This window comes from Haliotis rubra, unplaced genomic scaffold (assembly GCF_003918875.1).
Source record: "Haliotis rubra isolate DU_JTF1 unplaced genomic scaffold, ASM391887v1 Scf156, whole genome shotgun sequence".
In the NCBI taxonomy this organism is placed as follows: Eukaryota; Metazoa; Mollusca; class Gastropoda; order Lepetellida; family Haliotidae; genus Haliotis; species Haliotis rubra.
In genome coordinates this window covers 1,355,587-1,377,461 of record NW_025765514.1, presented here as the reverse complement: position 1 = coordinate 1,377,461, position 21,875 = coordinate 1,355,587, and the positions used below count along the sequence as shown (strand labels likewise).

The 21,875-nt window shown below is 40.9% G+C and overlaps 1 protein-coding gene across 1 annotated transcript; it reads left to right on the top strand.

The window, feature by feature from the left end:
* Positions 1 to 5,293: 5,293 nt before the first annotated feature.
* Positions 5,294 to 21,248, top strand: LOC124270957 (glutamate receptor ionotropic, delta-1-like). The gene is made up of 8 exons (XM_046706024.1): positions 5,294 to 5,380; positions 6,321 to 6,498; positions 13,710 to 13,810; positions 15,522 to 15,609; positions 15,763 to 16,087; positions 16,707 to 16,924; positions 17,728 to 17,999; positions 19,586 to 21,248. The coding sequence occupies exons 2-8, from the start codon at positions 6,334 to 6,336 to the stop codon at positions 19,869 to 19,871; spliced, it is 1,455 nt and encodes a 484-aa protein (XP_046561980.1). The 5' UTR covers positions 5,294 to 5,380; positions 6,321 to 6,333; the 3' UTR covers positions 19,872 to 21,248.
* The last annotated feature ends 627 nt before the right edge of the window (positions 21,249 to 21,875 follow it).

Below are 21,875 nucleotides of genomic sequence, written 5' to 3'. Positions count from 1 at the left end.
GAGGTGGAAGCATCATGGTATGGGGTGGAATAGGCCTGAACCAGAGAGTGGATCCTGTGGTGTTCCAGAACCTTGGTCCAGGGAGAGGAGGTGGCATCACAGCGGTGCGCTACATCGACCAAGCTGAGAGCCCACGTCATACCACATTTCGCACGTAACCGGAACAACATTTTCCAGCATAATAACGCCCGGGCCCATACTGCCAGAGCTACACGGGACTTCCTACAGCAGAACGGTGTCAACATTATGCAGTGGCCAGCCCTTAGTCCTGATGTAAACCCAATTGAACATCTTTGGTATGAAATTCAGAGGAGACTGAAAAAGGTCATAGCAAGGCCGAACACAGCCGATTTATTGCGTCAGGCCTTTCTCAGAGTGAGGTTCCAGGTGCCAATGGCCTTCATCAATCAATTGGTGCACCCCATGCATAGACGCTGTGCTGTACTTATTGCCGCTCGTGGTGGTCACACTAGAGTCTGAATGGACTACAAACGTTCACGTAATGTCTTGAAATTGTGCTGAGGTATTCATTGATGTGTCAAGATGTTGTACACAAAAGATGTTTTTGATCCGCTTATTATGTCAATTTCTGTAATGATTTGATTACAGTGCCTATCTCATCTCTTTTGTTGATGAGTATATTAACGTGACATTATGAGGTTAATCGTACAATCATACATTACAGACCCATTACCATCATTACTATCATCATCATCATCATCACCACCATCACCACCATCATCACCATCCCATAATGCCAACCTTACACAACTGTCGATCATAATACTTGAATCTCTTCCAAACGAAACGCTATCTGTCCTTATCAGTCGGAGGAACAGGCAGATTATCCAATAAGGTCATGTGTACAACAGCACAGTTCAGTTTTAACATGTACATGATCTCCTTAAACAAACTACTAGAATGCCAATTAAAGAAGTCATAGCAAAATATATGTTCATTTTTGTGTAAATACATGTTATTGTGCATTGCTAATAATAGCATCTTCATTGTTGGAATTCAACAAACCTATCATTAATTCATTGTCTATGTGTGACATATTTTCATTACGTAGAAACTTTGATTATAATTAGTTCATATTGAACATTTAAATATATTTAGTACATGTAGCATCTATATGGTTCTACTACATTTTACATGAATTAAATTTACATATTACTGTATGTGGAGATTTATCTTGTAATCTAGACATTATGCATGCCCTTACTACCATTAACGTATGGATATAGTTTCTCCAATATATTTGTACCTCTGTTATAACCACAGTAAACGCCCTCCGGAATAACGACCCACCAGCTGATCTCATCCTCATAGGGCCGTCATCGACAACGTGCTCACCTCCACGCTTTTGGGAGACACTTGGCGTCATGGACAACATCATGACGCTTCCCTGTCCTAGTCAGCACCGTCATGACTCAACAACCTCATCCACGTGGTTGCCGCAGTCGACGTTTCAAGACGCATGGGATTTCATGGCGTCGTACACAAGCAACGTACCACAGAACACCCTGCTGATTCTTTACGAGGAGAATACGGGTAGGTATTCTTGCAAGTGACTTGATCTGTATGAGGAATATAGGGGGAGGCATGTTTGCACATGAACTATTCTCTTGGAGGAAATTACGGGTAGGTATTTTGCAAGTGAAGTGGTCTGTACGAGGAAAATAGTAGTAGTCTTTTTTGCAAGTGAATGGTTCTGTGTGAGAAAAATACCAGTAGCTATTTTTGCAAGTGAATTGGTCTGTACGAGGAAAATAGTAGTAGCCTTTTTTGCAAGTGAATGGTTCTGTGTGAGAAAAATACCAGTAGCTATTTTTGCAAGTGAATGGGTCTGTATGAGGAAAATACCAGTAGCCATTTTGCAAGTAAATGGGTCTGTACGAGGAATATACCAGTAGCCATTTTGCAAGTATATGGGTCTGTATGAGGAAAATACCAGTAGCCATTTTTGCAAATGAATGGGTCTATACGAGGAATATACTAATATGTATTTTCGCAAGTGAATGGGTCTGTATGAGGAAAATACTGATATGTATTTTTGCATGTGAATTGGCCTCTATACGGAAAATACGGGTAGCCTATAAAGAATGGGTATGTCTTCAGCAAGTTAACTGGTCATATAAGGAAAATACGGATTGGTATTTCTGCAAGCGACAAGATAACACTGTCCTTCAGGTGTATTAGAATTCTTGATAAAGAGCATAAATGTTAGCATTGATGAGTATTTACATTCGCCAAATTATCATTTAAAATACTTATTGATACGTATTAGGATTATTGTATGTGCATGATAAGGTTCGCACAAACGGACCTGTGAAGGTACGGGTTAGAATATTGGCCTTCAGTAACCAATGCTTGTCGTAAGAGGTGACTAACAGGATCGGGTGGTCAGGCTCGCTGACTTGGTTGACACATGTCATCGGTACCCAATTGATTCGATTATGTACAGACCCCCGTCATATAGCTGGAATATTAACTCACTCACTCACTCGCACAAACGGTTACAACATTCTCACATGTACAAAGAATTGTAGGAGAACGCACCAAACCATGAGGCTCCTAATCTGAGATCTCATTTTTTGTGATGACAGGGACAATTGCAGCTATTGATCCCGTCCGCCAGTTTCAATACGTTTCTATGTACAAGATGTCCAATTAATTTCGATGTCCAATGACTTTTCGTATGTTATGCAACGCAAAAATGATGTATTCAGTGCACATGGAAAAAAGTCCTAATTATTACATCGCCAAATCAACAATACTGGAAAGTTCAAGTATTGATACAATATTCAAGTATTGATGCAAATTACTTTAAATGTTACCTAACAACTTCTTGGCTCATCTGTGCTTATTAATCAATAGTGAAATAGTCTTCAATAGTGGTTTTCTTAATTATTCGCACAGCAGGAAGATTTCTTGGCCAATTCCTGGAGAAGCATATGCCTTATAGAAAGGATCTGAAGCTGATGATGTACAGCACTGAAGCCCTGCCACCTCCCACTAGATGGCGCTCGGAGCTTGCGCGCATACACAACATGACCTATGTTAAGGGAATATATGGAATACTGTTGGGGTCAGAATCTACACTTCGAGAATATATGGAAGAGGTAGGAGATGTCACATTGTGACAGCGTGACATTGTGAGTTATGACATTGTGTTTCATACGTGACTGCCTCGCATGGCAAAATATTTGATCAGTACACTCAAAGAATACATGGCGAAATTATTGGATAACACTCTAAATATCCTTATCGCACACAAATTGCCGATATAATCCAGTACTTTGTCTTCCCACTGTGAAAAAGTCAACTTTCGCAACGAACAACAGTGAACCATTGAACACATAAACAGATAAAGATGAAATATACTCATGCCAATAATGGTTGTCACCCCCTTCATTTTTTTGTAATTGGAGATGGGGTGGGTGTGGGGGTTGGGGTGGGAGGGGTAACAACCATTATTGGCATGAGTATACATGTATATGGTTTCTACTTTATTGAGATGACAATTGTGCATATTCATTACTTTCGGGTGAATCTGTACATCTCATCACATCTTTTAATGAGAACCCTCACTCTCAAACTTCTGAATTAGATTACCGTAATTCCTCTACTGACGATGCTAGTTTCGCACAAGCCTTTGACCGGGCGTCTGTTCTGTATACTCCTGGTCTAAGAGGTTGCGCACTTTGTTTTACAGACCCAATTTTTTACGCCCTATAAATGTTACATTGAGAAAACGGTCATGTTAAATGATCTAGGAGACAAATACCAGATCGTCTGGTCCAGACTCGACTATATGCAGACCGCCATCAGGTGGCTGGTAAACGGCAGAGTACGGCGTTAAACAATGAACACGTACAAACAGGCCGTAAGGTAATGTTATAGGAATAATAAAGATCATCAAAAATGGACGTGGCCTATTAGAGATTCCACGTGTGACAGACGTATGACCCCTATAGGAATAATGATGTGACAGACGTATGACCCAGAAGCTGGGATTGTATGGGAGGACCGGCGTCTTATAAAAGAAATACGCTTAGTGTTGTATCTACCACAACGAACACAATTGTTCACACTATTTCAGATAAACGGTTACGACGCTATGTTCCCAAGAACCACGGACTTCCGCCACCGGTCGTTCTGGTTGGTCATCACACAAACAGTGGAGATCCACGGGCTGGAGAAAGTGTCTCGTGATCTGGAAAATATGGCCATCATATCCCCGGGATTCTCCACATACGACCATGACGTCAATACGACAGTTGAGGTATACGCCTATAATCATCTTTAATATACTTGTATATGCCAATTAGGGGTGGGTATTGCACAGAATTTTCATATTGCAATATATTGCGATGCGAAAGCATGTATTGCGATATGTATTGCAATATATTGCCTGACGTATTTTTAAACAAAATACTACTTATAAGCGAGTTAATGCTTGATTTATAGAGCAAAAACACAACAAAATCACTATGCTTGATTAAGCTTTAATAACAACTTTTAATCATGATAAAATAAAAATGTGAAGAATATTTGGCACACATGAAACAAGGAAATATCCGAAGATATCCGAGTGTTACGAAGTTTTCCGAATGCAAGTCAAAATACCGGTTTTCAACCAGCGTATCGCAATACGTATCGTTTTCATGTCTGAACCGGCAAATACCGGTAAACCGGTTATATTGCGCAGCCCTAATACCAATCTCATCAGGACACACCATTAAAGGCCAGAACGACCTCTCGTCTACCATTGGATCTATCGGATCGGGAAAGTGGCAATCGAATTGTGTTTTCTAGTCTTGTAACCTCGAAAAGGTTAACACAAGGTGTCCTGATCGACAAAATCTGTCAAAATCCTCTTCTGTCCTTCACTTCAGCTGAACATTTGAAAGAAGCTGACCTGGCGTGTCCTTGGAAGTACTGCCATTCAATCATGGCTATCATTTAAACATTCAATTGTTTTCTTTTGAAACCTTGAAACCTTCATTTAAACATTCAATTGTTTTCTTTTGAAACCTTGACTATTTTCAAACCTTACCCTGGAATGGAATTCCCCAGTTTAAACCTAATGCTGTATACCTCTTTCTGACTGGCTAATGACTTCTTGTAGTCATGTCATGGGTTGGTCAAAGTTCGCGAAATGTCGTGACCCGTAATGGGATGTCCCCAGGTCTTTGTTTTGAGGGGAAAAAATCGAAACGTTTTATTGATGGACTGTACAAATTCACACTTTAAGCGTCTGTTGCAGTCACTTGTCATGGAAAAGACGTTCTCGGCTCTTGGTTCGAACGCCAACGTGTGCGGCAACACGACGTCGGCAACTGTAGTGTGTGTCATCGCTCAACACTTGGCATCGGTAGGTCCGTATTGTGTTGAACATTAAGAGGAAACTAACACTAATTAAAACAGGTTTTTGCATATTACATGATCCCGTTAATGCTGTGTAGGTACTGTTATGCCAACCTGATTTCTTAATAAGGGGCGGTGTGGTAGAATAGTCGTTCAACCGTAAGCCCGTGACGTCAACTAAGGACAGAGCCCGTTCTACGAAGCGATCTTACTCTCAGGTGATCGTAATTCCAATACTTTGACATATGCTTGCGATCATCGTAAATCCAGACAGCCTTGGGTTCGAACCACTACATGATTACAGTCTCTGAATGTCGGTATCGCTAGACATGGTACTGACGGGTTAATGTAATATGATAAGAAACAATCACACACTTGATGTACAACCGAACAATAACAGATCCCTACTGAAACATGAAACACTATTTTTAAAGATATATAAGCTTAAAGTAATCACTGTAAGTAGGCAATCAATACAACGGTTCAATAATACAATACTGACAAATTTATGGATGACAACTTCATTTATTTTTGTTGTGCGACGTTGCTGTAGAGATTCTTGTACCGTTGTCCAGCTGGAATCTCTACCGAAACTCACAAAAATAATAGAACTAACTGACTGAGTTTGGTTTTACGTCGCTTTTAGCAATATTCCAGCAATATCACGGCGGGGAACACCAGAAATGGGCATCACTCATTGTACCCATGTGGGGATTCGAACCCGGGTCTTCGGCGTGACGAGCCAACGCTTTAACCACTGGACTACCCCACCGCCCCTAAATTAATAGAAGTTGATAGCCATAAATGTGTAATTATTGTACTCCCCAACTTCTAAAATGCCACTCAACGAAGGTTAAATAATTATGTTGTTAAAAACATATATTATTTTTCTGATTGGGCCATTTGCTGAAAAAGGGGGTACACTAACTGATTATTCTTATTTCCAGGCTTTCCAGACGGATGAGTCTCAACGACTATACATATACGTCGCCGAGGGGGGTGGGCGACTACCACCACTACGTCAAACACCCGCTGTCCACGAAACAAGCAGATTTGAACGCCTTTCTCTTCCCGAATGTCAAATATGGCTACAACCTACGTCATATTGACATAACGATTCAGCCGGTGCGTGATGAGTATTGAAGATAAGAGCTTAGACATTATTACGACGCAGGCTGTCCTTCACAGAGAAAAATACATTTATTTATATTGACACAAGTGTTTACTCTCGGTAAATAGTTCAATTACTCTCTGTAATGAGTTCTAAAATGGCGAAATGTTATTTTTCACTTGTCTTATTTGCTGACTTCAATCGTCCTTTCAAAATATATATTTTTGGATTATTTTCATAAAAAGACAAATGATAGTTTGATGGACTCATTAAAACGACATGTTTGTATACTAGCATGTCTGCGGTTTGTCAATACATTGATTACATGTTGTGACTTTCATGTTGTTGAAGGCACATACGGCAGATGCACAACTCACATCTGTCTTTCTGTGAAATTAAAAAATGTAATCATCTTATTTTTTCCAGATTCATAAATCTCTTTTTAAACATTCCTATCAAACTTTTAACATTACTGGACTAATGGAAAGTTTCAAAGTGATTTATAAGAAATCGCGGTTGATTTTCTCTGGTGCTGACGTTAATATATTCGTGGTAAATTTCCTCTAAAGAAATACGCCAAGCTGTGATTCTTCTTTGACCTCTGTTGGTGCTTTTCTGTTGTGACTTTCCAGACAGTTCACCTCACTCACTCACTCAATATATCCTGCTGTTGTTCTGCATGAACTGGACACGTGAAGCGCTCGGTTGTTCTGCATGTGACCATCAACTGTTAACACGGCTTAAATGCTATCCCAAACAACTTGTTAATGTAAAGCAAAACATGTTTACCCGTTTCACAAACACCTGGTGTCATATATAGAGAATACTACACGAGGTCTCATTACATACGAATTATATGAAACGAGTGTCCTTCCTATGGTATCTGACCGAGCGAAAGCGAGGTCGATGGCTATAGGAATCAAGTTTCGTATAATTCGTATGTAATGAGACCGAGTGTGGTATTTTATTTATTACCCACGTCTTACATGCATTTAAATTGACAAAATAGCGTATTTTTGTTATGTTTTTGGTTTCAAACCGAAACCGGTTTCATAAAGAGGTTGCGGAAGAGTTTTGTACTGTAGTACAATATTTGCATGACGTCACACTAATGACGTCACTGCCATGGTAACCGACGTCACGATGCATGTCAGTTGTCATCGCCTCGTACAGCCTCCTACAGTAAACTACTCCGTTGCACCTCGTTTCTTGGTTTCCAGTTGCTTCATTCGGCTAACATCACTGGTGGAAACATTGCGTTTATGTTTTTCGACAGATATAATGTATTATTATTATTATGTTTTACAGATTAAAGATTGTATGCAGCAGAGAGGGTTCGGGTGATCCTGGCACAGTCAGGCTGGTAAGGCTCATCATCAGCTCAGGGCCCTTGCCCCCTCTACACGCAGCCCAGACAGCGAATGGGACTTCTCCCAGGAAACGCTGCCTAGTCGAACCCACCAAGAACTTTCCGGAGAATATGAAGGCTCCCCAACACTGCAGCCTTCTGCATTACCCAGAGTGTCAGAAGGGCTGTACTCCCGGTGGAGAACCCGGGCACTCTCCTGATCTGCGCCAAGAGATCAGGAGGTACCAAACCAAGGGCACCGAGAACAATGGGGAGCCTGACGACAGTGTACTTAGGATGCAAGCGAGACATTTCAAAGGCGAGGTCCGCATATTTATCATGCTTTTCCTTAATCTTGTCAATCACATTCCTGTCAAAAGGGACAGAAAATTCAATGACATAAATAAATTCATTGGCTTTATCAAAAAAGGACAAGATCAGGTTTGTTGGCAGGAATTCTTCTGAGGCTGTATATGGGCCTATTCCACAGAAGTTTGAAAGCATCATTTTCCATGACGCCCTGGACATGTTCAGGGTCGTACCATGGATGGACCTCGGGAGTCAAAGCCACAGGCATGGCGGAGACGGTAGTAAAAGCAACGAGCCATGCCATCATGTCGTTTAAGATATGCTGTTTGTGCCAAGGAAGGGCATCCACTGACAAGGTGTTGGACAGTCTCTGTGAATTCATTGCAAAGTCGACATTTCATATTGATGTTTTCTTTAAGAATCACATTTAGGCGATTGCGAGTGGGAAGTGACTGGTCCTGAGCAGCAAAAGGAAGCCCTCAGTTTCACATTTAAGACCAGCCGACTTCATCCAGGCGAAGGAGTCGGTGGGATTGCTATTCTGTTCAACACACTGCATGTACACACGATGCAATGGCTTCTCAGAAAGCTTCTCCACAAAAGACCGACTCTGGGCAGACTTGGTAAAGAACTTCACCTGGTTTACTCCCATCGCTGTACCGTCCAGCAGTACATCGCCATCAACAAAATCTACCTCAAATTTCAGATTCTGTCCAACAACCTTGGCACGCTTAAAATAGCTGTGGAATTCCTTGCTTTCATCATGAGTCTTCACATGCATCACCAGAGGATCATCTGATAAATAAATATGTGCAAAAGTACACAATAAAATTCTATCATGAAGAGCCTCCACATTAATCAAACCCCGACCTCCAGAATTGATTGGCATGTATAAACGGTTAAGAGAGGAACGAGGGTGGTGGGCTCTGTTATCAGACATGATCCTTCTGGTCAGACGGTCAAGACTCTGGATGTTTTGTTTTGTCCAATCAACTACTCCAAAGGAATAGGAAAGGACTGGCACAGCAAATGTATTGGTAGCTTTGACCTTGTTTCGAGCATTTAGCTCTGAGCTCCAGATTTTCTTTAAGCGAGATTTGTACTCAGCCCGAAGTTTGTCTTGAATCTGGGCATTCTGGAGCTTGTCTCGAACTTGCATTCCAAGATAGGTGTAGGCCTGATCTTCCACAAGATGCTCAATAACTCCTCCCCCCTTGTAACTTGACCGATCCATCATTAGTTACCTTGCCACGTTTCAAATGAAGAGTATTACATTTGTCGAGTCCAAATGTCATGCCAATATCATTCGAAAAGGACTCGACAAGGAGAACCTGTTCTTTCAAATTGGAATCTCCTTTGGCAAGGAGCTCGATGTCATCCATGTAAAGGAGATGAGTAAGAGGTGTTGGGGATCTGTGCTGAGGAGGTCCGGGATGGTAACCCTCCTCTTTATTGAGCAGAAAGCTCAAAGGATTTAGAGACAAACAAAAAAGCAAAGGACTAAAGGAGTCCCCCTGGAAAATCCCCCTTCTGATTGGAATAGATTCCGAAGTCTGCACCTGCCCTTGCGAGTACATCTCAAGTTGAGTCGACCAGCAACTCATTAAAGACTTGAGTAAATCAAGTAGTCGCTCAGGGAGGTCAATACAATGAAGAGACTTCAGAATCCATTCGTGAGGAACAGAGTCGTATGCTTTCTTGTAGTCAATCCAGCACATGGAGAGGTTGCGGTGATATGCTTTAGCCTCTTCCAAAATCATTTTTTGTACAAGAAGTTGATCCTTGCACCCCCAACATCCCTTTCTCGCCCCCCTTCTGCTCTCTGTAAATTATATCATTGGAAGAGCAGTAAGATGACACGAGCTTTGTCAAACACCCTGTGAATATTTTGTATTGTGTATTCAAACATGTGATAGGGCGGAAGTTTTTGGGATCAGTCAAGTCTCCTTTCTTGGGAAGGAGTATTGTGCGACCTTTGCAGAACCATGGAGGAACATCACCTGTGTCCACAAGAGAATTGAAACAGTGAAGTAATGGTGTTTGGACACAGGGGAACAGTTTCCAATACCGGTTTCGAATGCCATCAGGCCCTGGAGCTGTATTAGATTTGGACTTTTTGATGACACTTTTCAGGCAATCTGGTGAGATGTAACAGACAAACGACCTAGTTACTTTCTCATGCATTGCATGGTCATAATCACGGACCCATGGTGCCTCCAGGTTACAGTCGCCGGGTATAGACCACAACTGTTTCCAGAACCTTTCATTGGCATTCATAGAAGGCCGTTTATCATGTTCACCATCACCGTTTGTTTTAAGTTGCCTGTAGAAGTGTTTTTCATTATTTCTAAAAAGTTTATTTTGTTTGATGAATTTATTTTTCTTTTCCCATTTTTTCTTTCTTTCAGTCCAAACTTTTATTTTTGCCTTAAGGGAATCGACAATTTGGAGAAGTACCTTTTCTTTTGTTGTCTTGTACTGCAATTTTAATTTTCTCCAAATTGTCTTTTGCCGTTTTGACATTGGACTCCCTGATGATCTTAGTTTCAGGCACAGCTCTATCCAGGAAATGTATTTTCTCGTTTCCGTTAGTTTTACTTGAAACCGGTTTTTCTTTGGTGTATTGTTTTTAGTATTAGATGTTTTTTCTTTGGAAACTGTGTGAATTTCCTCCAAGGTTCGAGCGGCAGCGTAGACACAACAATTAACTTCATGTAATGAACAGTCCGATGAAAGTTTCATAGAAATAATATCATTTAATAAATTGATTTCAGTTTTGGGAAAAGATTCATTTGTTTGTTTAATTGGCCTCCGTTTTTCTAAAGGTATGCCAGATATTTCATCATAAATAGAATGAAACAAAATATAGACAGGATTTTCGGAAAGATCTGCAACTGAAGAAGAGGAAGAGTGAGGGTCTGAAATTTCGGGGCCAATTGGCTCTACTCGGAAGAGTTGCCATCAGCAAGAGGAAAGAGGTTGACACGGACGTCCATTATAAGTTTTGGGTCTGCTGCCACTTGAGCATTCTGCTCATGCAAAGGTTCCTGACGGGCATCAGTTGTGGGTTGAACTGGCTCACGGGGCATGAGATTTTTAAGCCGCCGGAATTGATCTCGAAGATTTTGCTCCGTCAGGTAAGCATACATGGGCATGGCATTGTCCCAATGCAGCTTCAGCGACTTGCCATTGATACGTGGATTTTCAGGCCATCCTGTCGCTCTCGCACACTCAAGTCGTGTGGTTTTAAGGTGGTTTGACCAAGATATTCTTGGCCGGGTTCTGTGCCTTCCCCTGGGGCAAGTCCCATCTCCAGTGTGGTTGGTTTCACTACCGGAGGAAGGCTGACTGGGCTGCGGAGTTAAAAGATGGTTTGCTCCTTGTTTTTCGGTAACCCAGTGAAAAACCAGCTTCGGGGGGTCAGCCCTAACTGGGTGATGTACGTTTAGTTCAGGGAATATAATTCCCTTATCTAGGCCCACCACGGAGAGGCGTACATCATCAGGCCCTGGTTATTATTATTATTATTATTATTATTATTATTATTATTATTACAGAGGGTAACCGGGCCTGGTTATTCTCAGGCATTGACGTCTTATGTCAATCACTGGATTGTCTGGTCCAAACTCGATTGTTTACAATCCGCCGTCATACAGCTGTAACATTTCTGAATGCGAGTTCTTACAAGCAAACACTTACTCATGATACAGTTAGAATGGTACAATGGGCTCTGCTTTTGAGCAGTGATTTCTTACGTATGTGGAAAGGATTTTGAAGCTTCTGTTGTATATGGTATCATCAAAGGACCCTTGCATCACTTACCGCCAACCACAAACTACTGAACTCTTCGCTATTTTATCTTGTCCTTGACCGCCTTAGGTATTGTCTGTTGTCAACTGTAACATCAATCTCCTTTCATAGAGGCCCGCCGATAAAGTCGAGTAACGATACCATCACGCATTGTCATCTAAGTAAATATGTGTTTGGTGCAGTTATTAACACCGAAATAGTACAAACCAAACGCTGTAAATGCCACACCTGGAAGAATCAATATTTTTTCACACAGTTTTGTACACGCTACCCACTCAAAGGCAATGTCCATAAAGTATGCTAACACAGATCGGGGTCTCAACCATCACACCGTTCCCGGCCCAGTAAGTGTTACCTGTGACCTTCCCTAGCCAAGTAATGTCAACAGACACATCCTTGGACGTATTTACACGATCGTTCCGGTTGTCGAGATCTCTAGCTTCCAGGTTTACATATCTCTTGCAAGACTCCACTTTCCAGTTATTTGTAGCCATTACTGACGAGTAGTATGGATTATCCTTGAATGAGCATTGATTCGAGTTCTGTTCTGTTGACAATTACCACATCGATTTTCATATGTTTTCGGAAATGTTTACTCACGAAGTAAATCACTTACCATTTATGCATAAGAATTTGTATATCAATATGCCGAGTGATTTACCTCCCGAGTATACACTTTTGATCAAAATTGAAAATCGACCCAGCCATTGTCAACCAAACGGAACTACTTTTGTGAACCCTGATACAATTAATTGTGAATGAAGTCAAACGGGATATACTTACATTCCATTTATTTTGACATTTAATAAAGGCATTTAATCAGAAAAACGGCATCCAATTTGTAATACATATTCTACACCTGTACATTAGACGAGATTCAAATATCATGCCTATCACGAAGCATAGGTTTGAATGGCGATGTGGTCGTGTGTGTGTTTGGAGGAGTTGTTCAGCTGAATTCTAAGCTGGACACCTGAAGTCGAACAGATATATAACGCTATTTAAGCAATGTCAAACTCTGTTCGAACACCAACTTGCATGCAGTGTTGGAGCGTTGGTATTCATATACTGCATAAGGGTTACTGTAAATAACACTTTTCCATAGGCACCATAACATTTTTCACAAACAATGTTTCACTGGTTAAACAATAAAGACAGCCCTTAACAAAATATCGTATAGTATACTATAGTATACTAGTAGAGTAAACAGCAACCCAGAACAAACTATATACTATTCACACTTTGCTAAGGATCAAATCATGGATTCAAGAGAAAACTATGATGTGGGGTCAAATTTGTGGATCCCATACCTGCTACTGACAGGTGTTGTGTACTTGTCAGTCACTCGTTTCATGATTTTGAAAATGGTTGATTGATGCCATGAAAACCATTTTTATGGTTACTCATGTATCAAGTGCACAATGTTAGATTAAAGTGACTGTTTGCCTAAAGATGGGTTACCATATTATTATTTATCCAATTTTAAATGGATACAATTTCAAATTATTAATCTACGTTTAAGTAAAGTTGCGATTTTTTGTGATACTTAGCGAAGTGTGAGTAGTATATTAGGAAATACAAATGTCAGTATGGATGTCCACATCACCTCAGAAACCGTTATAAGAAAATGTGAGGCTGGGTTCGACAATCCGACACTGCAAATAAAAGTGATGTTTAAAGTTTAACCCAAAAGAACTTGTGTTGTCCGATATCGGCCCATGGCCACTCATGACACTCTTGTTTATTCTGTCTGGACAGTGGCCGGGCTTCATGGAACGTGTTGACGATGGGAACGTGACCAGGTACCAGGGTATGTGTATTGAAATGCTCAAGGTGCTACAAGAGGCCCTCAACTTCACGTGAGTGTTTTTACTTGCCCACAAACATTGATTCACACTGCAAACATGACTCTCGAACTGCAACCTGTAACAGTCTTGCTTGGGACTTCTTGCTGAAGCGTTGGTGGAAAGCTCAAGAACCACTGTATGTCAGTTAAAGTCATTAATATCTGGGTGCCTAACATTTACCATTGTTATTATCGAAAGTTAATACCACATGTTCGTCGAAATTAGTACCTCGTTGTTCTGTTGAATGATGTTGTTTTTGGGTAGGGGTGGGTATTGCAGAGAATAGTCATATTGCGATATATTGCGATGCGAAAGCATGTATTGCGATATGCATTGCAATATATTGCATGAAGTATTTTAAAACAAAAAACTACTTATAATCGAGTTACTGCTTGATTTATAGAGCTTTAATAACAAATTTTAATCATGATAAAATAAAAATGTGAAGAATATTTGGCACAAATGAAACAAGGAAATATCAGAAGATTTCCGAGGGTTACGACGTTTTCCGAACGCATGTCAAAATACCGGTTTTCGATCAGCATATCGCAATACGTATCGTTTTCATATCTGAACCGCTAAATACCGGTAAACCGGTTATATTGCGTATCCTATTTTTTTTTTTTTTTTTATAGAAAATTGTATAGAATACATCCCATCACGAAAGAAACCGTTAAGAAATAGTGTTTTCTCTATGCCTGAATACGACAGATCTCTTAATGGAAGGCTATGGTACACTTGCACTTTCAACGTATATCTAGGTTTCCTTGGTAAATCAACTGCGCACATCCTGATCAATATGTGACCATAATTGTATTTGGTTTCCATACAAATAGATATTCAGTATGTCTCAATCCATTATGCCAATCAATAAACCACCTGTGTGTACAGTGTTATGTCTCACCTGAGAAATTATGGTGACCAAATACCTGAGGTTTTCCCCTGCTTCCTGTTATCTGTGTTGATTATCACCCACTACAGGTGTTTGTACTTGTTACCTTTATGTGTGTCATTCACGTTTGTGTGTACAATGTTTCCTACCGCTAGTATGAGTTCGATGTTACACGTAACATCCATGAATATGCTTTGTTACAGTTGAGTGTGTACAGGTACAACATTTGGGGGCCGTGGGGAAACCTAGTGGTTAAAGTGTCCGCTCGTCCGGCCGAAGACCCGGGTTCGATTCCCCACATGGGTACAATATGTGAAGCCAATTTCTGGTGTCACCCGCCGTGATTGCTAGAATATTGTTATAAGCGGCGTAAAACCATATTCACTCGCTACAGCCTTTGGTACATACTTATGTCACTTGGGCATGACAAACATAGTATGTCATAAGGTCAGGTCATAAGTAAACACTTTGTTTAATGATGAGTGTTATTATCTACCACCTGAATGTGGATATTGTTTCTTACCGCCTCCGTGTCTTTGTTGTTAACTGGTAATATTGTACGCACACACACACACACACACACACACACACACACACACACACACACACACACACACACACACACACACACACACACACACACACACACACACACACACACACACACACACACACACACACACACACACACACACACACACACACACACACACACACACAGAGATAAATGTGTGTCAGTTTTTACCTACCACCTGTACAAGTTCATGGTATGTGTACTGTATGTGTACGACTTGACCCACCACCAAGTGGAACCATGTATTGTCTGTACAGGTACACGCTGTTTGAGAATAAAGACAAGACTTGGGGCACTGTAGAAAATGGCTCGTGGATTGGAATGGTCGGGGAACTGCAACGACGGGTGAATATTGTTTATGTGTATTCTCTCCTGCTATCAACATCATTGCAGATATGAGACTAGTTCTATCTAAGAGTTAAACCAGACAGTTCAAACTTCTTTAACACAACCACTGAAACAAAATACGCTCCATTCTTGTGTTTTCCCATCTCTCAGGAAGCTGACTTGGCGCTAGCTGACGTCACGATCCACTATCAGAGGGACCAGGTCGTCGATTTCGTACTTCCGGCCTTTGGAACGGAAGTGACTGACATCGTGTACCGGAAGTGGAAGACGGAAGACTTCAGCTGGAAGAACCTAGCTCGTCCATTCAGCCCTCTCGTAGTGTTGTGTATTGCAGCAGCTCTAATCTTTGTCATGTTGATGGTTGCTGTCACAGAGAGACTCAACCCTTATTACAGTGGGACAACGGAGAGACAGAGTCCTCTAGATTTATCGTGGAAGACCATCTGGTACCTTCTTGGATCTGTGCTTATGCAAGGTCATTCCTCATCAGAATTGTCTACAACTGTTATTAGTACCTTAACATATATTTACCGTAAAACTACATAAACTGTACTCCCGATTCCATATCCCATAAAATATGAAATAATCAAAACGTTGATACATAAAAGTATATATAAATATAATGATGGAAAGAAAACAAACAACTACATTGGTGTGATCAAAAAGAATTCGAATTCGACTGCAATAAATACTTCAATATCCTATAGAGTATTCCTTTTAGGGAGGTAGAGGTTGGTGTGATGGGGGGCGGTGGGGTAGCCTAATGGTTAAAGCGTTGGCTTGTCACGCCGAAGACCCGGGTTCGAATCCCCACATGGGTACAATGTGTGAAGCCCATTTCTGGTGTCCCCCGCCGTGATATGGAATATTGCTAAAAGCGGCGTAAAACCAAAACCCAGTCAGTGGTGTGATGGGACAGTTATCAGTTATGGTTATTGCTTGTGATAATAAGCAAAGAAAATATAGGTACACATGTACATGTTTTGACCTCCGTTATTCTTACAATATGAAAAAAATAAGTACATTTCTCAAAAATCGAACCCGGCAATATTCAAACCAGGTTATATTTTTAAGTTCCTGGTTTATCCTGCTAGGTGGAACCCAGGAACCTGGGTCTTGTACTGGCCGGGTCCTCCTGTCGACGTGGTGGCTCTTCTGTATCGTGATCGCCGCCACCTATAGCGCCACTCTCATCGTATCCTTCGCCGTGAAGGAGGAAACAGTCCCGTTCAAGTCGTTGGCCGAACTCGTTGAAAATGAGGAATATCGCTGGGGAATGTTTGACGGGTCTATTGCTATGCTTATATTAACCGTAAGTGAAGGAGTTCTTGTAAGTTGGATGAACATGAATACATGACACGTTTTTATTGACAACAACTTTGTATTCTTTATACGACGTTTCAGAGCTAATTCTTGCTCCTTCATCAGGTGAAGCTCTGACATGTCGTATAAAGAATAAAAAGAAGTTGTTATCCATATAAACGTGTCATGCATTCACCTAAGTGCAGAAGGAGTTTAAACCCATATTTTCACAAAATATTTGAGAATCCTCTGTTGTCTGGTAGATACTATGTCTACCTGGAGGGCGAAGGTAGTTCGATTCCCGATTCAGAACAGAACTTTTATTACGCTCAGGTCGGCATACTCGGTATAAGAGGTACAAATATACAATTAAGAGGACATAGGATGGTTGGATGGTTTACATAGAAGATTGTACAGCTTTCATGATGGTATTACAAAATATGCATAGTTTTTGAAAACACTAATTAAAAAAAGACGTTGAAAGATGTTACTTGTTGTTACTCTGCCTGGGGTTGGGTATACAGAGGAAAAAACAAGGACCTGGTGTGTCCCTATCCCTGTTCGTTTGACCCCCTCATAGCTGAGACTGGTATCTAAAGCGGGACAATTACACCATTTTCGACTGGACATTTACACCAGTTAATGGAGGAAAGGGACCAATGACATAGGTAACTCGTAGTCATGCATTTGGTTTCCGGAAATACATCGGATTGATTTATTATGCATTTGAAGGTTATGTGCATATTTTGTTTCCATCCATTTACATGACATCAGTTCACGTTTCTACCATACATGTGTCTTGTTTCCTACCAGAACTCGACTCGCCCAGAGTTCCAGAAGGCCATTAACGGTGTCCGGAAGTTCGCGCAGTCAGACCCGAGCGTCTTCAGCCGAGATATCAATGTACAGCTCCGCAAGGTCCAGACGGAGAAGTATGCCCTCATCTCCAGCCGGGCCACGCTGGAGTACATGCAGTCTGTGTCCAAGCCGCTAGATCTCCGTATAGTCGGGGAGAAGCTGTACTCCACCCACGTGGCTCTGGCCGTCCCCCCGCGCTCCCCCTTCCTGCCAGACTTCCAGAGAGTGTGAGTACCCCGCTGTAGTCTGTCTCAGAGTCCCTGAACCATATTTTTTTCCAGCCAGGCCCTCCCCGCACTGCTAAAGTCCTAATTGAAGCAAATCGAGAATTCCCCAGGTTCAGATCTGCCTGGGGCTCCTTTTCAATGTAGATGGGTTTAATTGTCACAATCAAAATTATATACATGTATATTCAGACTAAGTGAGTGAGTGAGTATGGTTTTACGCCGCTTTTAGCAATATTCCAGCAATATCACGGCGGGGACACCAGAAATGGGCTTCACACATTGTATCCGGGTCTTCGACGTGACGAGCGAACGCTTTAACCACTAGGCTACCCCACCGCCCCTCAGAGACTAAGCGTTAGTCTACCCACTGAAGAACACCGTTAACACAACATGTGTCCCCTACCGGAATGGGTGCGGAATATCAACTGAGGATAATCCTTTAAGGAAGCTTATATTCCACGATCCTTTGTCATTACATGGATACATAACTACTGGAATTAGTGATAAAGGATTATCATTAAGCTTTGATACACATAAGAAAACACTCTTTTTCATTTTCTAAACATATATGTTAAGTCACCTGGCAGTGTATCAGTGTAAATTTATTTATTCAAAGTTTGTTGAAGTAATCTGATCTTTCTCGTTCCCAGTTAGAGATTAATGCCAGTTTTCATTTTTACACCCCGGGAGCTGACTGACTGTAACAAAACACTGATTCATATTATCACCCTATATTATTTTCTCGCAGATATTAAATTTCATAAATACTGTTACTTTCGTATTAATTCTTTTTCTGTGCATCACAAGCGTCTGGTTTCATCACTCTTGTCCCTGAATCGATGTACAGAATACCCCCAAGACCAAAGATGTGAAGAACATGGTGTTTGTAGATATCGAATAGCCAGACTTTAGAGTCGTGATTCTGGAGGCTCTACATTCAGATACAATGAAACATGACAACGTAGCAAAGTATCAGGTTATATGGGCTTCTGTGTTTGATAATGTCACAACAAATTAAAACACAGCTTACATTTCAGAGCCAAACAACACCTGCTTATCCAATTATGATTTTTTTTTCAGATTACTTTTGAAAGTAACCAGACTTTGATATTAAAGCATATATGTCCACGAGGTCAAGGACTTTATGTGTCTTTAATGTGATATCAGTTATAGTATTTCAGCACCAAAATTCTCAATCGGTATTTCCAGATTTGAAGAGAGTGATTGACTTGTTCTCGAGTTGATTGTCCTTTCCAGTGAAATGTACTTTTAACGTGAGCAGACAGGTGGCAGTTAGTGTCAATGACGACATTTACTTAGCAATGTACATAATAAACATTCCTGTTATGAAGCATTCGCATGCTATAAAATTATTTGTAATGAATGTATTTTTGGCCTTTTACCTTTACACTAAAATAAACTCAGACAGTTTAAGAAAAGTTATTATCCATAATCTTTCGTTTACATTATTCTCAGGTAACTTCTAAGAATTGCTTGTCGAACGAAACCTGTTATGTTCGGGCTGCATAAACCGTTTTTCTTAAATGGTGCGTTATATGTTCATGAGGACATCCTCGGTGTTTCAGGATGGCGACCATGAGTGAGATTGGATTGCTGGAGACATGGGAAGAACAGTGGGGGAACGAGAGCTATCTGAAGAACCCCTCACTCACTCTTGGAGGAAAACCTATCACTATCGGCAACTTCCTTAACGCGTTGTGCCTCGTTGCTATCGGTGTGGCTTGTGGTGTTACGGCCCTCCTTCTTGAATACGTCGTCACAAAACTCCTACAGTGCTACCAGACATCGTTAGAAAAGAAACCGGAAACAGTGACGACGTGTGTGGAGAGCCACGTGGTGGATATGACGTAACTACGGCAATGGTGTATTCAGGAACGGTGTACTTCACTTCCTAGATCAGTAATTAACCATCAGAGCAGTGCCTTCCGAAATGAGCAGAGGAACTTACCATCTGTTTTGAGGCAATCGCGAAGGTGCTCGCATTCCCATTGAACGTGGTGGGGAACTAAGATTCAGAATGTTCCCCAAGCGCTGATGCTCATAAAAATACAGAAATATCTAAAATTATAAAGCAAATACTGCGATTGACTCATTACTCCTTATTAAGTAAGGAATAGTGACAAATAGTTGCTCACTGCAAAATAGAAGCACTTTAGATTGGTATATGAACGATCTTCAATCCAAAGTACGAATTACATTAGGACATAACCCAGCAAGAATATGGGGATTATTTGAAGATTATCCGAAACTGAGTCCAAAAGGATTATCATAAGGGTGGTCTATGTGTCACAGACCCCTGAGGGCTATATTCGAAATAAACACTTCTCTAAAGAGGAAGGAATACAGGATAGAACTGTCTTTGGAAACAGAATAACTCATCGTGAGTAACCTGGCACCAAATGTTTTGGGACAACCTGCCTAGTAACTTAAAGACTAAGTATACAGGTAACCTGGATGCTCTGCCATTAAAGTCTTACAATGGCACTACCCATACCCTGTCATTGAATCTTTGGACATTATATGAAACCTTCAGCCTTCCGATGCCATGCCTTTGTATAGAACCATTTTACCATTTAGATTACACTTGTTTGGGAGTAGCTGATCAAAGACCTAATTGCTCCTTGATCAAAAGCTTGTACTATCTGTAATGTCGCATGTGTTTACTTACCCTCTGTGGCCTTCGGGTGTACAACTTCTTTTATGAGAATCAATAATGAGAAATCGATCAATATTAGTGAAGGTCATTGTTACTGCCTCTCTTCTCACGATTAACGGCTGTTGTATAGTAGTGCGCTCAAATTGGCCCGCATTGTACAAGAAGCACGGTATACCGGAGTGCCAATCCGGGTTAAAGAGCCAATATGGGATTGAGAGGGTCTGATTGCATTACTGACATTGTTATCACAAGAAGACCTGCGGACATGTCACTTTGTTAGAGTGTAGATCCTGTTTTCTTGGAAACATATTATAATAAGTATGACTCTGACTGGATTCATATTGACCTATATCGGCCCAAACCGATCATTATGTCGTATCATTAATCTGTCATAGAGTTTCTGTTTTAGTCGCTTCTGGTACAGACATAACCATTACACAGATGTTCATGATGATATATCCATGATTATCATATTTGTATATTAAGTAAATGTATGCGTTACAAACGTGTCAATTTGTAACATAGTTTTTGTTTATGCTTTTAATTATATATTAAAATATTTAAATACTCAATACTTGATGCTCATAAACTTTGTATCTTGACAAGCTACGTAACTTCAGCAAAACGGGAACAAAAACTAGAGAGGCGTACACATTTATTTAAAGTGCATGGACACATGTCAACTTCCCATCGGTGAAAATGGTCTGGGTATGCGCAAAATGTCGGAGGCTGATATAACATTGGGAATAAACCTGAAAATGATGGGCACCAGTTTGAACTTCTTAAAACCCGTGAAGATTCGGGTTAGAATTGGTCTTCAGTACCCCATACTTGTCGTAAGAGGCGACTAAAGGGATTGGGTGGTCAGGATCCCAGACTTAATTCACACATGTCATGGTATCTCAACTGCGTAGATCGATGCTCACTCTAATAATCACTGGATACTGTGGTTCTGACTAGATGATTTACAGACCACCGCTAGTTATAAATAGCTGGAATATTGCTGAGTGCGGCGTTAAACCACAACCAACAAATTTCTTAAGCACGGATCTTGAAGCAATGAAGTTAACAAGTTGGATCATCTTTGGGAACGTGGTTGTGGGTGTTTTTGTAGCTGTGGATGTTGCAGGAGTCGTCCCCATACGTCTCCAGCTGAATCTATAACCACTACAGATCTGGACAATAATTTACGACTGATA

Bases quoted from the DNA above. Each gene is read 5' to 3' on its own strand.
- LOC124270957 (XM_046706024.1), top strand. From the start codon at position 6,334: ATGAGTCTCAACGACTATACATATACGTCGCCGAGGGGGGTGGGCGAC. The intron at 16,925-17,727 runs GTAAGTGAAGGA...GTTTCCTACCAG, and splicing joins TTGCTATGCTTATATTAACC to AACTCGACTCGCCCAGAGTT. The intron at 18,000-19,585 runs GTGAGTACCCCG...TCGGTGTTTCAG, and splicing joins CTGCCAGACTTCCAGAGAGT to GATGGCGACCATGAGTGAGA.